The sequence below is a fragment of the Capsicum annuum genome, chromosome 11 (assembly GCF_002878395.1).
Source record: "Capsicum annuum cultivar UCD-10X-F1 chromosome 11, UCD10Xv1.1, whole genome shotgun sequence".
Taxonomy (NCBI): Eukaryota; Viridiplantae; Streptophyta; class Magnoliopsida; order Solanales; family Solanaceae; genus Capsicum; species Capsicum annuum.
Window position 1 is genome coordinate 9,461,149 of NC_061121.1, and position 17,666 is coordinate 9,478,814.

At 36.7% G+C, this 17,666-nt stretch overlaps 1 protein-coding gene across 1 annotated transcript; it reads right to left on the bottom strand.

Annotated features, from left to right (window-relative positions):
• Positions 1-14,216: 14,216 nt before the first annotated feature.
• Positions 14,217-15,891, bottom strand: LOC107852356 (methyl jasmonate esterase 1). Its single transcript, XM_016697418.2, has 3 exons — positions 15,384-15,891; positions 15,172-15,300; positions 14,217-15,060 (listed from the first exon to the last, which is right to left on the bottom strand). Exons 1-3 carry the CDS (start codon positions 15,828-15,830, stop codon positions 14,782-14,784), a joined length of 855 nt encoding a protein of 284 aa, XP_016552904.2. The 5' UTR covers positions 15,831-15,891; the 3' UTR covers positions 14,217-14,781.
• Positions 15,892-17,666: the final 1,775 nt, after the last annotated feature.

Consider the following 17,666-nt stretch of genomic DNA (forward strand, 5'->3'; position numbering starts at 1 on the left):
TCCGAAATATAGAAGGCTCACCAAGTGTCTTTGCAAATCTGCCTGAAGGATTACTGATTTTCTGGACCCTTAGACTGTGCCTCCAAACCTGGGAGGGGAAGGGGTCAATACAAATGTACTGGTATGCAGAGTAATCAAAGAAACAAAAATACAATAGTTTACTAAATATAAGTGAGAGCCATTATAAAGTAGTTTCGTATCAAATCATTTGAAAACACATGGGTATAATGTAATAATTTTTCAACAACCATGCAATGCAACTGAGCTAGGTGGAATACCCTACAATATCACATTTACACCAATTGTCAAACCCCGATTGCTGCCGAGATTAGAGTATAAGTGAGGAAAAGACACATAAGATCCAACAACAGGGTGTCTCGACCCAATGAAGTGTGGTAGTGCACAAGATCACAAAGCAAGATCCTAACCATAGTCCCAAATTGTGATAACATATATCAGGTACACAAGATCACAAAGCAGGGTACCAAATTCCCTTATCGGCAAACACAATTTCCAGCGATGAGCCCTTTCACTCAAACACCTTCTTCGGGCATTCACCTATCTCATGTAAAATCAATGCATTCAAACTTTATTTAATTCAATCATATCTCATATTCTGTAGGGTATTGTCATACCCGACTTGCAAGTCATCAGTATCACATCATTCTTGTTATTCAACCATTGTATTTAATATGTTTCAACATAAACAACCCTCTCCTTGAAAGTCAAAATCATATCCAATCCTAACAATTTTCAAAACATTTCATGTCATGCTTTTCAAGATGAATTTTCAAACAATTCACATCATATGAAAATTTAAAACAAAATCATATCAAGAGAGGGATTCCATATAATTCATGCTCTTAAGTTATCATCTTTTCGAAACACATGCATGTACATATATAATATATCAAATCACTTCGGAGATAGGCCTAAAGACGAAATCGATATCATAGAAATGTTTAAAACATGCTTATATTCGGAATTTCAAAATACCCGTTATTGAAACATGAATTTTAAGCCCATGAGATTTTTAGGATAACCCCACGTACCTCTATTTCAAAAAGTGATGGGTGCTTCTTGGAGCCTACGTTGTGGGGATTCCGATTCTTCAATTTGTTTTGAAAACCCACGGTTGAATCTTGAAGTACTTGGGTTTTTAGTTTGAAACCCTAAAGAGTGCTCTTGGAGTAATTTGATGAAAATATCAATAATGAGGTCATTTGGGATAAAAATCCCATTTTAAGCTGAAGAAGGGGGGCTGAAAATACCTATTTTGCCCTTAAAAATGCAAAAACTGAAGCTGAAAATTTGAAGCGTGCGATAGGGCATGCGTCATACGCTTATCGTATGCTGCTACTATCTCAGTCACTAAAATGGCCATCACTTTTCTCTAGGATATTGAATTTAGGCAAAATTGGTATCGTTGGAAAGCTTATTCGAAGACCTTTCATTTGATATATAATAGGCCCTCTAATTCATTATATACTAGGAGTTATGGTCAATGGAAGTTGACCCAAGTTTAAACATCCACTAAAACTTATTCGATTGAAATGTTTTTAACTCGTCTTAGAGTTAGGGGATTTTTGTGAACTCAATTCATATTCAAAGGTATTCTTACACTATAGGATTGATCACATATATTAACAAGGAATCATCTAGTTTGGGTCTGTACGCATAAGGACAATGATCTTAATTCTATCCTAAAAGTACGGGGTGTTACACTTAACCCACCAATGCAAGAGGTAGTTAAGAAGGAGATTATTAAGTGGTTGGGTGCAGGAGTGGTTTACCCTATTTTTGACAGTAAGTGGGTGAGTCCAGTTCAATACGTGCCCAAAAAAGGTGGCATGACTGTGGTTGCTAATGAAAGAAATAAGTTGATTCCACTCAGGGGTGGAGAGTTTGCATGGAAGACCACAAGCTAAATTTATGGACTCTGAAAGACCACTTCTCGATGCCCTTTATGGACCAAATGCTTCACCGATTGGCTGGAAGGGGGTGGTATTGCTTCTTGGATGGTTTTTTTTAGATACAAACAAATTTGTATTGCTCCTGAAGATCAGGAGAAGAGGATATTCACATGCCCATATGGCAACTTTGCATTTAAAAGAATGCCATTTGGACTATGCAATGCACCCGCCACTTTTGAAGGGTGTATGATGTCTGTCTTCTCAGACATGGTTGAGGACATGATAGAGATATTCATGGATGATTTCCCTATAGTTGGTGATTCATTTGAGATGTGTTTCATAAATCTGAATGTAGCCTTGCAAAGATGTGTTGAATTTAATTTGGTGCTTAACTGGGAAAAATACCATTTCATGGTAAAGGAGGGCATCGTTCTTGGTCACAAAATTTCCACAAAACGGGGGCATCGTTCTTGGTCACAAAATTTCCACAAAACGGATAGAAGTTATTGAGAAAAGGTGAAAGTTATTGAGAAACTACCACCTCCTATTTCAGTGAAGGGAGTGTGTAGTTTTCTTAGACATGCTGGCTTTTATTAGAGATTTATAAAAAAACTTCTCAAAGATTGTAAATCCACTTTGCAAACTTTTGGAGAAGGAAGTGAAATTTTTCTTCGATGATGAGTTCTTGAAGGCATTTGGATGCCTTAAAAGAAGTTGATTGAGGCCCTTATTATTATTGCACCTGACTGGTCAAAACCATTTGAGATTATGTGTGATGTAAGTGGTGATGCCCTTGGAGCTGTACTGGGATAAAAGAGGGACAAACTGTTTCATCTGATATATTACACCAGGAAAGCACTGAATGGAGTGCAAAAGAATTACACTGTCACTGAATAGGAACTTCTGGCTGTAGCATATGCTTTCAAGAAGTTCAGAGCTTATCTGCTTGGGACCAAAGTGGTGATCCACACCAACCATGCTGCCTTAAGGTATTTGATGGCTAAGAAGGATGCAAAACCAAGGCTGATTAGATGGGTATTGCTGCTGCAAGAATTTGAATTTGAGGTCAAAGATAGGAAAGGTTGTGAAAACTAGGTTGCAGATCATCTGTCTAGAAAAGAAGGTGAATAGGAAATTAGTGATGAAACCAAGATAAATAATGCATTTCCTGATGAGGAGATCCTGGCTACCGTTGTGGAAAAATTGCCTTGGTACACGGATTATGCAAATTATGTTGTGAGTGAGGTCATCCCAAAAAATCTTTCTTTCCACCAAAGGAAGAAATTCTTGCATGATGTGACACATTACTTCTGGGATGAGCCATATATTTTTTGGTGATGTGCAGATAATATTATAAGGAGATGCGTGCTGAAAGTAGATGTATTGTGCATATTGGAAATATTTCATACTTCCCAGTTGGGGGTCACCATGTAGGTGACCGAATGGTTAGGAAGGTATTTCAGAGTGGCTATTACTGGCCAACATTGTTCAAGGATGCCCACTAGTTTGTGCTGAAATGTGACCAATGTCAGAGGCAGGGGTCAATCCCTAAAAGACATGAGATGCCCTTGACTAAGATGCTTGAAGTGGAATTATTTGATGTCTATGCTTGAAGTGGAATTATTTGATGTCTGGGGCATTGACTTTATGGGTCCTTTTGTAAGATCTTAAGGGATGAAGAATATTTTAGTTGCTGTTGATTCTGTCTCGAAATGGGTCAAAACTGTAGCCTTGTCTGATAATGAAGGGAAGAGGGTTTTTGCTTTTCTCAAGAAGAATATTTTCTCTCACTTTGGAGTACCACGTACTATTATAAGTGATGGGGGATCTTATTTTTGCAACAAACTATTTTGAGCAGCTTTAGCAAAATATGGCGTAAAACAACACAGAGTAGATACTCCATACCACCCATAAACGAATGGGCAAGTAGAGGTGTTAAATCGTGAGATTAAAGCCATCCTAGCCAAAATGGTGAACGCTAGCCGGAAAGATTGGTCTCGAAAGCTCGATGATGCCTTGTGGGCATATTGGACTGCTTTCAAGACACCCATTGGCATGTCACCATTTCAGCTAGTTTATGGAAAAGTTTGCCACCTATCAATAGAGTTTGAGCATAAGGCCTTATCGGCACTGAAAAGGTTGAATTTGAATTGAAAGGAGGCAGCAGAGCTAAGACTGGGGCAACTAAATGAGATGGATGAATTTTGTCTCAGGGCATATGAACGAGCAGATCTGTATAAAGAAAAGATGAAAAAAATACCATGATTGGAGGATAGAGAAACGAGACTTTAAAAAATGTGACTTGGTGCTTCTGTTTAATTCTAGGCTCACATTGTAGTGGTCAAGCCCTTTTAAAGTAGTCAAGTCTACTCATCCAGAGTAGTGGAACTTGAAAATGAAGATAGCAGTACCTTCAAGGTAAATGGGCAACGTGTTACGTTTTACATTGGTCCGAAAGAGTCAATGAAAAGTATCTCCATTATCTGTCTCAATGAAGTCTGAAGTAATCGAGATACTTGAGTCGTACCGTGACGTCAAATAAGGCACTGCATAAGAGGTAACCCATGAACCTCGGGATTGATCCATTCCAGGTATACTCTAACCGTTAGTTTATCTTTGTTTAGATTTTAAGTTGAGGGTGTAGGGTAGGATGTTGTTGTAATATATTTTGTAGTGAATGGGAGAAATACAAGTACAGAAAGCAGTTGACATGTTTTTGATTGATTTTTGAACACCTCTCTAATATTCTGTTTGCATAACTATGTGAATTACATTTACTTGTGACCACTGTGAATCTTGTTGTGGCATTAGTTCTAGTTGCTCGGCGATCACTGCTAAACAATGGCATGAACTAGATAAGTGGTAGCCTATGATATACTTGCGTGCCATGTGTGTGTGAGAAACTACGTAGTTCCCTCTATATGCTAACACTAGAACTTGCCTGGTTAGTCTTACCATGGTTGAAGGATAGGGGTTAGGAAAGGATGATTGGCTATTTTGTTGATTAACCCACTTTTAGCCTAAATAGCCTTCCCCGTGTGCATAATACCCCCTGATCCCTGTTTTGAGTCTGGATTGACCATTTCTTTCTTATAAAACCTTTCACCTTTCTATTTGTACCATAATGAACCTGTTTTGGCCCTGGTCTTCCTTGGACACGATGCACCTTGACCTAGGCAAACAGCCTAAGTTAAGGGTGGCTATCATAGGGGTGTATGGTGTAAAATGAGTATGAAGAAGGGTAGAATAAAAGAAAAAGAATAAAAATTGGGTGCCATAAAAAAAAGAACAAACACAGCACCCAACTTGAATATGTGTGATCAAGAGAAGAGAAAAAGAGAAAGAGGCTAATAAGTGAGCCCCAAGAGATTAGTGTAGTGTCAAGGAGGCATAATCACTCTAAATGTCCTTGAGTGTCCTACCAGCCCCTATCCTACATTACAAGCCTAAGAGAAGTCCTATAGTGATCCTAGCTGGCCTATCTGAAAATTTTGGTAACGAAAATAAGGGCAAGCCTATGGTACTTGGCATACACTGATTGAAACTTCATTTTGAGAATGAGAGTCTTTTGATTATCCCCATGTTTACATCTTTGGTTTCTGATATAAGCAGAAGGGGATTTCTTTGTTATGAGGGCATATTGGTATTATTGCTAGCTACTTGCTTGTTTAGATACTGTAGCAATGGTATATGCAGGTTGTTGATGCTAAGATTGATGCCACAGCTTGAGTCCTTTGTGTTGCAATATTTTTTTTCAGTGGTATACAAAGTTGGTTTTAAATTTGACTGATCTTAGAGGTGGTAACTATGTTTTGAGCTTAAATGAATGATTGACTGCTGAAGGTGCTCTGTATTCTCTTAGTTGGGCTGAGTTGATTGAGGAAAAACAATTGTTTTATGTTAAGGGTGTTGATGTGTGAGAAAACGCTAACACATTTAAGGCTTTTAACCAAGAATAATTGCGAAGTCTTAAGCAACTTTTGTCGTTTTTGATTAGTTTATTTTTGATTTTGTAGTTTAAGCTGATATGATAGAGAACCAACATGAAATGAAGAAAAGAAGTTGAAATTTGAAGACAAATGTGGCTGACGACATTTGTGAAAAGTTGTTAGCCCTGTGATAAGCTATCAAGTTGGTTGTCATCAGTAGACAGAGAATTGTCTTGAGTTGAATCTTGTGATGACATCTGGTGATAGGACATCAAAAGTGTGATATGCCGTCATGAATATCGTCAGCCTTAACCAGAGAATTGGCTTGAGTTAAAGCCTGAGACGATATTTGTGATATAAGTCATCAGGAATACCGTCAGACTTAGACAGGACATGAGAATTGGAGCAGGAATGTGACGTGTTCTTGATAAGCTATCAAAATCCTAATAAGCCATCGTTGTCGTCGTCAGTCTTAGACAACAGGAGCCAATAGTGAAGAGGAGCTGACGACATCTATGATAAGTCGTTAGACTCCTGATAAGCTATCACGGACGTCGTCGTCTATTTCGAGGAAAAGCTATAACCTTGATTTTTGTTTCCATAATTAGGAAAAAACTATTTAAAGCTTTGTTTTAGGGTTTTCTAGGGATTATTTCACACATTATTTGACACTTTGAGTTTTGACAACATACTTTGATATTTTCTCTCTCTACTCCTAGACTTTAACAACACAACTATTTTGAGAGATTATTATCAGTATTTTGGGATTTTCCTTTATGATCTAATCTACGATTCACTGGTTATTATTCATCTTTGTAAGTTTATCTTTCAAATCATGAATTCAATTATGTGTTTCGTTCATTGCATCATGAGTGGCTAAACTCCCTTAACCTGAATTATGGGATCTAGGGTTAGGTCTTGATGAGGTGCTAAGTATTCAAGATTCAATAGGTGGTAGGATCTCTTGATATTTCTGAAGTTTTAATTAACGGATCTTGGTTGCAAATAGTAGACACACCTTCTTTGATTTGCTTGAGAAAGAAATCAAATATAGTAGAAAGTGAATTATCAACAGGGACTCAAAAATACTTTGTTTAATAATCAGCGTTGTAACAAGGTTGGTTAACCTGAGGTAAAATCTGGGCAGTGAATAGAAATTCCCTAAGTCCGAGAGGATTAGGGAATTTAACGTTTAAGTAGGTCGAGAGACATTTAAGCATAACATCGATAAAGATAGCTTGTCATCCAACCCACCGTGAGAATCTTTAATCACCTTTAGCATCTGTCATGTACCGAAAGCCCTAGGGAACATAATTCTGGTTATTTCATAAACTCTTGATTACTTACATTGAAATCAAAGTGACAAAAAAATATTTGTTAAACTTAAACCCCCATTTCAGGAAACTTTAAACTATCAGTGAATTAAATCGCAAACGACTTGAGTTCATATCATATTCCTTGTGGGATTCGACCCCAACCTAGTTGGGTTTTATATTGAAAATGATCCCTTATACCCATTCAAGAGTGTAGTTTAAGCGTTAACCCACCGTGAGAATCTTGAATCACCTTTAGCACCTGTCATGTACCGAAAGCCATAGTGAACATAATTCTGGTTATTTCATAAACTATTGATTACATAGATCAAAATTAAAGTGACAAACAATTATTTGTTAAACTTAAACCCCCAGTTCAACTTAAACCCCATTTCAGAAAACTTTAAACTATCAGTGAATTAAATCGCAAACAACTTGAGTTCATACCATATTCCCTGTGGGATTCGACCCCAACCTAGTTGGGTTTTTTATTGACAACGATCGCTCACACCCATTCAAGAGTGTAGTTTGAGCGTTATCACCATCAAAGGAATAGGTAAAAGTTTAAGTTCGGGTAGGAAAATTTAGGAATGATGTTGGATCGAATGCGTGGAGTATTGAATGTGTTGAATGCTTTTATCGTTTATCTCATGAAATTGAAATTGCATTCATTTGCTGGGGAATGCCCCGAAGGAATTATATTTATTCACCAGGGAATGCCCTGAAGTATTATGTACTTAAAAACGGCGCACGGTCAAGGCCCGGAACATCGGGTGGAGTTTTAGTTCAGGAGTAGTTTAGGATTAGTTTAAAACAGATTAGGTTCACATTTTCACATTTTTCATTTTTCGGGACTGTATAAGTGGATTGAACACTAAATTTTGGATTGTTTTGGTTTGTGTCCATTTGTTTAATTGTTTGTGTGTTTTATCTGGTTTGTACATCTATAGTGTCAAATTAGCCGATACACGCCACCAAGAGAATGTGGTTGAACACGGGATCAAGGGGTGCCTAACACCTTCCCCTCGATCAACAGAATTCCTTAGCCGGAATCTCTATTCGCAAACCAGTTTAAAGAGTCAAATTATTTTGAAAAGGATCTTTCAAAGGTAACTTGGCACACCGAATTATGTCAAGTGGAAACTCTGAATAAAAATGTAAATAATCCTTTTTCGAAATAAATTTTCACCTTTTGTCACTTTGATAATGAAAACCTTTTCGAAACTTAAAATATAATCTTTTTGGAGTTAAAAAAGGGGTGTGACAGAGGTTTGATTGTGAATGATGTATTTCAAGTAGAATTGATCATTGAGAAGCTACCACCTATGTGGAAAGACTTCAAAAACTACTTGAAGCACAAACGCAAGGAGATGACTATCGAAGATCTTACTGTCTAACTACATATTGAAGAGGATAATAAGGCTACCGAGAGAAGGTCAAAAGTGAATTCTGTAATTAATGGAGCACATATTGTGGAAGATGACCAAAATAATTCTAAGAAAAGGAAGAAATTTGAATAAGTAAGCAATCAAACCAAGAAGAAATTCAACGGAAAGTGCTTCAACCATGAAAAAATTAGCCATAAGTCCACGGATTATCGTGCCCCTAAGAAAGGCAAGAAAACGGACCAAGCAAATATGATTGAGTCCAACAAAGAATGTGATGATCTGTGTGCTATATTTTCAGAATGCAACTTGGTGGGGAATCCTCGCGAGTGGTGGATAGATTCTGGTGCCACCCGTCATGTTTGTGCCAACAAAGAGTTGTTTTTGTCATTTGCTCACACTCAAGTGGAAGAAATGATCTACATGGCTAACTCCGCTACAGCTAAGGTAGAAGGAATAGGAAAAGTGGGCTTGAAAATGACTTCAGGAAAGGTCTTGACACTTAACAATGTCTTGTACATTCCGGAATTGCATAGAAACTTGATTTTTGTTTCACTTCTGGACAAGAACGGATTCAAATATGTAATGTTTCTAGAAAAATTATAATTAATAGAGGAGAAGTGTATGTAGGAAAAGACTATCTCACCGAGGGCCTTTATAAGATGAATGTAATGAATGTTGAAATAAATAAAAGTTCAAATTCTTCTTACTTGCTTGAGTCTTATAATTTATGACAAGAACGTTTAGGCCATGTTAATTACAAAACGTTACGAAAATTGATTAACTTAGAAGTTTTGCCAAACTTTGAGAGCAATAAATCAAAGTGTCAAACGTTTGTGGAATCAAAGCATACAAAGCATCCTTATAAGTCCGTTGAAAGGAATTCCAATCCTTTGCATTTTTGATATGAAGGTAACACCATCACGTGGTGGGAAAAAGTATTTCATAACTTTTATTGACGATTGCACTAGATGTTGGTATGTCTACTTACAAAATAGTAAGGATGAAGCCATAGATGCATTTAGGCAATACAAAACAGAAGTAGAAAATCAGTTAGAGAAAAAGATAAAAATGATAAAAAGTGATAGGGGCGGAGAATATGAATCTCCCTTCGCCGAAATATGTGTAGAGAATAGAATTGTCCATCAAACTATAGCCTCGTATTCACCTCAATCTAACGGAATTGTGGAAAGGAAAAACCAAACTTTGAAGGAAATGATGAATGCCTTGCTTATAAGTTTTGGTTTACCACAAAACTTGTGGGGGAAGGCTATCCTTACAGCCAATCGTATACTCAATAGAGTTCCCCATAGTAATACACAATCAATTCCTTATGAAAAATAGAAAGGAAGGAAACCCAACTTGATATATTTCAAAGTATGGGGGTGTCTAGCAAAGGTCCAAGTTCCTATGCCTAAGAGGGTTAAGATAGGACCTAAAACTGTGGACTGCGTGTTCATAGGATATGCTAAAAGCAGTAAAGCATGTCGGTTTTTGGTTCATAAATCCAAACATTCAGATATAAATGAAAATACGATAATTGAATCAGAAAATGCTGAATTCTTTGAAAACATTTATCTTTATAAAACTAGACCTGAACAGTCTAGTGGGGGGGTCTAAACGACCTTGAGATGAACCAAGTGAGAATATACATAATGAAGAAAATTCAAGACGTAGTACACGTCAAAGAACGTCAACTTCGTTTCGTTCGGATTTTGTAATATTTCTCTTAGAAAATGAGCCTCAACATTTAAAGAAGCGATGTTGTCATCAGACTCGTCCTTTTGGAAAGAGGCAGTCAATAGTGAGATTGATTCAATTTAAAGAAACTATACATGGGAATTGGTTGATCTTCCTCTAGGAATTGAACCTTTAGGTTCTAAATGGATCTTCAAAAGGAAAATGAAAGCGGATGGTACTATTGACAAATACAAGGCTAGACTTGTAGTAAAAGGCTTTAAGCAAAAAGAAGGCCTTGATTACTTTGATACATACTCTTCACTAACAAGGATAACATCGATTCGAATGTTAATTGCCTTAGCGGAAGTATATGGTCTTGAAATCCATCAAATGAATGTGAAAACCGTATTCCTAAATGGAGAATTGGAGGAAGAAATTTACATGGAACAACCTGAGGGTTTTATGGTTCTAGGAAAGGAGAATAAGGTGTGTAAACTTATTAAGTCATTGTATGGACTAAAGAAAGCACCTAACCAATGGCATGCAAAGTTTGACCAAACCATGTTGGCAAACAAGTTTAAGATAAATGAATGTGATAAATGTGTTTACATTAAAGACACTCCGAATCACCAAGTCATTGTTTGTTTATATGTGAATGATATGTTAATCATCAGTAGAGAAATTTTAGACATAAATACAATGAAATGAATGCTCGAAAAAAAGTTCAATATGAAAAACCTTGGAGTTGTGGATGTGATCTTAGGAATAAGAATCCATAGAACTCTACAGGGGTTGGCACTGTCACAGTCTCATTATATAAAAAAGGTACTTGACAAATTCAAGTAGATGGAATTCAGTATTGCCAAAACTCCTTTGGATGTGAGCTTTGCACTTCAAGAGAATGAAGGTGAAAGTGACTCACAATTGGAGTACGCAAGAGTATTGGGATGTTTAATGTATATAATGAATTGTACACGACTAGATATAGCATGCGCTATTAGTAAATTGAGTCGGTATACAAGTAATCCCAACAAAACTCATTGGATGACAATGAAAAGAGTTTTGGGGTATCTTAAATACACTCAAGACTATGCCTTGCATTATAATTAATATCCTGCGGTACTTGAAGGATATAGTGATGCAAATTGGATCACCGGATCAAACGAAGTAAAATCCACAAGTGGATATGTATTTACTATCGGTGGAAGAGCAGTCTCTTGGAAATCATCCAAATAGACTTGTATTGCTCGCTCTACAATGGAATCTGAATTTATTGCATTGGCTAAAGCCAGTGAAGAAGTAGAATGACTCCGAAATTTCTTGGAAGAGTTTTGTTATTGGCCCAAACCAGTGGCACCAGTATGTATACACTGTGATAGCCATGCGGTAATAGGTAGGGCAGGGAGCATAATATACAACGGTAAATCTCGTCGCATACGATGGAGACATAATACTGTTAGGGAACTTCTCTCTGGTGGAGTTATCACTGTTTACTATGTTAAGTCAAAGGATAATATGTCGGATCCACTTACAAAAGGCCTCTCTAGAGGAGTGGAAAGAAAATCCAAGGGAATGGGTTTAAGGCCTAGGACAAGTCAGCATGGCGGTAACTCTACCTAGCAGACTGGAGATCCCAAGAGCTAGGTTCAAGGAGATCAAACAAAGTTGTTTCTGACAGGTTCAACATTGTCAATTACCCAACTCATTCTCACGATGTACACAATGTTTAGCAAATAAGGATAAAACTTAAGTTGAAAAGTCTTTTAATGATTATCTAAATTTGGCAGATTTGACCAAATAGTTTAATCTATAGTATTGAACGTATATAAATCACCTATGTGAGGGCGGAGTGGAAGACGCTTCAAGGAGAATGTTAGTAAAGTCCTATTCTCTAAGATTTCATGAAATCGGGACGTGTTCATGGCTGAAAAGAACAAACCGTGAGAACCATAAATGGTAAAAGGCTGGTTGTGTGACATGTGTTGTCTAGGTGTACACTAAAGCTTGACGGTTCAAAGATATCAAATCTACCAATTGGTTGAGTACATCCGATGCATGTTCACTACGGAAAGTTTAAAGGGAAACCAACTTATTCAAATATAATCAGTCTTTGCTTGATGATCACATACTTGTCCGTAAGAATTTTATGAAAAATAGCCATTTCCCATTCATGTGGGAGATTGTTGGGTTCAAAGTATATGAAAAAGTGTGAATGAAAAAGGGAGAAAAAATGGTGGAGAAGGGAGACACCAATTTAGAAAGTGTACTCCCAAATTGGAAAGTTCACTCTTTCTCCCACATTGGTGGAAGAAGAGAACTTGTGAGTGTTTAAAATAAGGGACACTTACTCCACATGGTAAGTGAGGCAAGAAATAAGAGATGCCCCGCGCCGTCGTCGTCATCGCTCGCTTGGCTCGGCTTCGGATTTGGATTTGAATTTGTCAAATGATCGATCGATAAGATCTATCTTTTTGGACAAACTTTATTTGACAGAAATTCAGCTTGAAAATATCAAAGGGAAAAATGCAACTATTTTCTGAGTTTTGATACTCCATTTATATGCATGCATGCAGATTCCGAAATAGTGTTTTGAAACAGTGCAGTGCTGAAACGAAGGGATGCAACCCTTCAACGAAATGACACACTGATTCATAAAATGGTATGCCTGTTCGGAAGAGATACACTCTTTGGATGAACAGACATGGCTTTTCTAGAAAGGTCACACCTTTTAAGTAAACCATTGCCACTTTTCAGAAGAGACACATTTGGCTATATAAACTTGCTTTCATCCACAAGATATGAATTTTTCTGAAATACAAAATCTTTTCTTGTTTTGAAAAACTTTCTATGTGATCTATCTGTTGAGTGAGTTTGCTGAATCCAACAATTTGAGGTACCGCTATTGTTCGGATTGAAGGCCATTTTATCCTAGGAGGAAGATTCCAAAACCTCGGGTACAGTGAGGGGAATTATTCCTTAAGGACACTCCGTGAATTCGGAGGACTTGGTCTTAAATTCTGTTTCATCTATTTTTTCTGAAATCTAGTACACTTCTTGGATAGATTATTAGTAATCTTGTGTTGAAGGTGTTAAAGAACTTCAATGGTGTTCTTGTTTATACATGAACTAGTGTTGAAGTTGGTGTTGCATATATACAAATTTTTGTACCAGAAATACATTGAAAACAACAATTCTCTCGATCTAATCTTTTCAAAACTGAAAACGCATATGTATACGTGGTTATAGTTCAATTTGATGAAAGGAAATTTGAATCAACTTGAATTCTAGCCTTGAAGGAAATCCTATTTTTCTCTTGTTCTTGAGAGTAGAGAGGATCTGAGATGTTATAAAATTGATAAAAGATGATTAATAACGTTTATGGTATGATTTAATTCATGGGGGAGGTTTCTGGGAAGGGAAGGTACCCTTTACTTTTTTGACAATTTTTTAGTTTTAACTTTCCACGTGACATGTTTAAGACCACAAGATTAAAAGACATGTTGGTAAATTTGACGTAACTTTAATTTACGACCATAAGGTTCAAAAGTTTCTTTATTATCTTAAATGTCGTGTTAAGTCAAATTAGGTCATTTTTTTTTATATGGAGGGAGTACTACTTACTTCCACGCTGAAGTAACCTCGTGTTATAAGGTACTATAGGGGGCATTTTATTTTTGTGTTGGATGTGTTTCTTGGAAGTTTAATCATTTACCAAGTCATCAAAGAGGAAGAGAGAATAAATAATTAAATTAATCATTACAGATTTAATAGTCTCTTTCGCTGTAAACAAACGATGCATTATGCACAATATAACCATTTTACAGCAAAGTCCTGGTCAATCAGTATAGATGCTCAAGGTGTTTGACCTTCTCGCTTACTTCCTAGCTGAAGCAACCCCACATCAAGTATTATTTGTTGGGTATTTCATATTGAATATGCTCTTGTTTTTTTAGATTGAATACAGTTTTTGGGCATTTGATTATTCACCAAGTCAACTAGAGAAAGAGAATAGATTATTGGATAATTCAGGCTAAAGTTGCCGAAAGAGATAAGACTGTCAGTTTCAAAATTAAGACCAAATATGGTCGATAAATAAAATGAAAACAAGATAGGGAACTTTGAGCTCTTTCATGAGGGTTGAATCATTCAGAGTTGGACCAGCCATCATAGAAGTTAAAAAAACAGCAACTGAAATTTTTTCTGGAAAGCTTTCCATGACCTGCCAAAAAATATAAGGAAGATTTTGATATTAAAGAATTAAGCTCGTGCGAGTTTGAGTAGTGTGATAATCTTGAGTGCAAGTTGGATATACATTGACTTTTGGAATCTTGATCTCATGAAAATAATTGCAACATGTTGTTGCTTAGATCCTTCTCTCTTACTGGAATTACTTAGAAGTTATATTATTTTGTCAATGCTCATGTACTGGAGATGTAATTAGGAAGGAACCATTTCATAAATTTTTACACGTGGGAAGAAGGATAATCTTATTTTATCTCAATTACGCAGTATTCATCATGAATATGTAATACAAGCTGGATTAAGATAATATGATAGCTTGTCATTTGTTGGCAATACGCATAAGAAGAGTAAATAGTTGACCGGGCTTAGACATCATGGGCGCGTGATCAGATCCCGAAATCTCTTCCACCTGATCTGGTGGATTCTTTTCAATCATTGACTGTTGAAATTCCTTCGATAGAGCTTTATCTTCAGCCGCCACAATATACGCTCGTCTAACTGATCCATACCTCTTGCTTGAAAGAACTATCTCCTTTGATATGTCATCCAAACTGTAAAGATACAATGGCCTTACTACTGTAGTAGCCAGTGCCCAGTCCTAACACCAAGAAGGAGAAAAAGACAGTTATCACGATTCACGGCCATTCTCATTATCAAGAGTAACATAACTTGGCTATTTCAATTTATATATTTACTATGCTTTGCTTACTTGAATTGGGCTCAGTGGATAAATATAACTCTCCAAGTACTTCGGACCCAAGCTGAAGGTTGTTGGAGGACTGGTAGGTCCATTATCAAATGTAATACGATTATCAAGTTTAAATAATCCGCTGGATGACTGCCGCAACGTAAAATAATTTCAAACTTGAAAAACAGTAAGTTAACATAAAGATCATCTCATGGATAAATTTGAAACGGTACCTCATTGGTGATGGTGGATGCATCAAGAGTTAGACCAGGCATTAGAGCAGTGACAAATATAGCAACTGAAATTTTTTCTGGAAAGTTTTCCATAGCTTTAGAAATGGCAAGTCCACCAAGACTATGACCAACAAGAATCACTTTTTCATCTGCTGGAAGAGAAGTCATGAACTCCATTAGCGGACTAAAGTAATCTGATAAATGTGGGATTTCAAGGACCTGTTTTGGGTTGACCCCTGAACCACCCAAGTCCAGAGCTGTTACATTATGCCCTGAAGTTTTAATCGATGCTATTATCTTGTACCAAGACCAGGCTCCATGGCAAGCCCCATGAACAAGCACAAAGTGCTTGCGTGCTTTAGACCATTTAGGGCCTGATGTCGTTGCATTTACATATGACAACACAAGTATTAGAACTAGACTTGTTAGAAACTTGCTTTTTTCCATATCTTGTTCTTCTTTGTTTGAAGAATGAGCACATTGTATCAACCATTACAAGGCAATTATATAATTCTTGGAGTTTTGACTTTTGCTAATTTAATTTAGTACTTAACTTTCATGCTGAAGGGACCCATGCTAGGTACTATTTGGGGCGTTCTTTTTTTTTTTTTTTTAAAAAAAACAACAACCGGGCTAACAGCCCATTTATTAAACCAAATAAGTAATGTTCAATACAAGTAAAGGCCAGGCTCAAATAAGATCTGGCTCAAACCCATTAATATTAAATCTGACAACAAAACAAATAAGGAAAATGCTCAAAAATCAGATTAGGAAAGTCCAATCTTCATCTTCCTCACAACTTGTTGTACGACAAACCCATTTCCATGGAGCTTCCCGACGAAAAACTGGAATAAACGAAAATTTGGAAGCTTCAATGTGTTCCTCGTTTAGTTCAACCGATAGAGCAGATGGTGTAGGAGTTGTCGTATAATGAAGGTCAGATCCCCAAGATGTTGGTCATTAAAGAAAATCTGTGCTAGCTAAATCTGGATGGAGTTGCTGGCGCCTTTAAAAATCAATGACAAGGTAAGTCATCCTCGTTTTTTCTAGTATCTTGAACCCCACATAAGCTCAATCCCTGACCTTAACTAGATTTCTCTAATGATGCATGAGAACAAGATTAGGAGCTCTAACTTAGATCTTGAAGCTGAAGAAACTCATCAGCTTATGAGTGTAACTCAGTGTTAAAGTATTGAGTTATTTGTTGTTATTTTTCTTTTTGGTTTAATAATTTTATTTTATGAATTCAATTATTTAGTTGAGATAGAATATGATTTTATTAGTATCCTAGTTGAAGATAGAATATGATTTTATTAGTTTCCTAGTTAGAAATAGAATAGGAGTCTTTTGTCTATTTATACTCTCAAGAGCCAATTGGTATCAAAAGCCAATTTCTTGAGGGATCTGAGAGAAGATCCCCAAAAATAACCCTGCATAAAAGTCAATATTGTTATGGCTTCCAGCAGTTTTCCAATTCCTTCACCCCCAATTTTTTCTGGTGAGAATTATCCAATTTGGGCTCTCAAAATAAGAACATACTTGCGAGCATATGATCTGTGAGAAGTGGTAGAGGCTGGGGAGAGATAAATCCTTTGCCAGATAATCCAACTATGGCTCAAATTAAGAATCACAGAGAAGAGGTTGCAAAAAAATTTAAAGCACTCTCTTGCATACAATCAACAATTTCGGAAGTAATTTTCGCTAGAGTTATGTTGAGTGAGACTGCAAAAGGAGGCTTGAGACAAGTTGAAAGAAGAATTTTACGGAAGTGACAAGATTAGGCAAATAAAAATGATAAATCTGAGAAGAGAGTTTGAAATTCTCAGAATGAAGGATTCAGAAACTATTGAAGAATTCTCCAACAAGTTGATAAAGGTTGTAAACCAAATCAGACTTATGGGAGAAGAGCTTATAGATTCAAGAATCGTGAAAAAGGTTCTTGTGAGTTTGCCGAAAAGATTTGAAGCAAAGATCTCCTCACTCGAAGATTTGAAGGGTCTCACAAAATTGTCACCTTCAGAACTTGTACATGCTCTTCAAGTTCAAGAGCAAAGAAGATCCTTGAGGCTAAAAGAAGCAACTGAAGCTTCTCTTCAAGCCAAGTTCAAAGGGAAGATGCAGATGCAAGAGGAAGCTAAAATCCTAGAAAATTCTACTAATTCTAGAGCAAATAATCAAGGAGATTCTCGCAATGGAGTCAAGAAGAGAGAAAACTTTCCTCCATGCAAGTATTGCAGAAAAACCAATCATAAAGAGAATGATTGTTAGTTTAAAGGGAAGAAA

What these genes read in the sequence shown, in the direction of transcription:
- LOC107852356 (XM_016697418.2), bottom strand. Translation starts at nt 15,830, where the DNA reads ATGGAAAAAAGCAAGTTTCTAACAAGTCTAGTTCTAATACTTGTGTTG. An exon ending in CATCCACCATCACCAATGAG is followed by an intron (nt 15,301 to 15,383) that starts GTACCGTTTCAA and finishes ACGTTGCGGCAG; the next exon opens with TCATCCAGCGGATTATTTAA. An exon ending in ATCCACTGAGCCCAATTCAA is followed by an intron (nt 15,061 to 15,171) that starts GTAAGCAAAGCA and finishes TCTTGGTGTTAG; the next exon opens with GACTGGGCACTGGCTACTAC.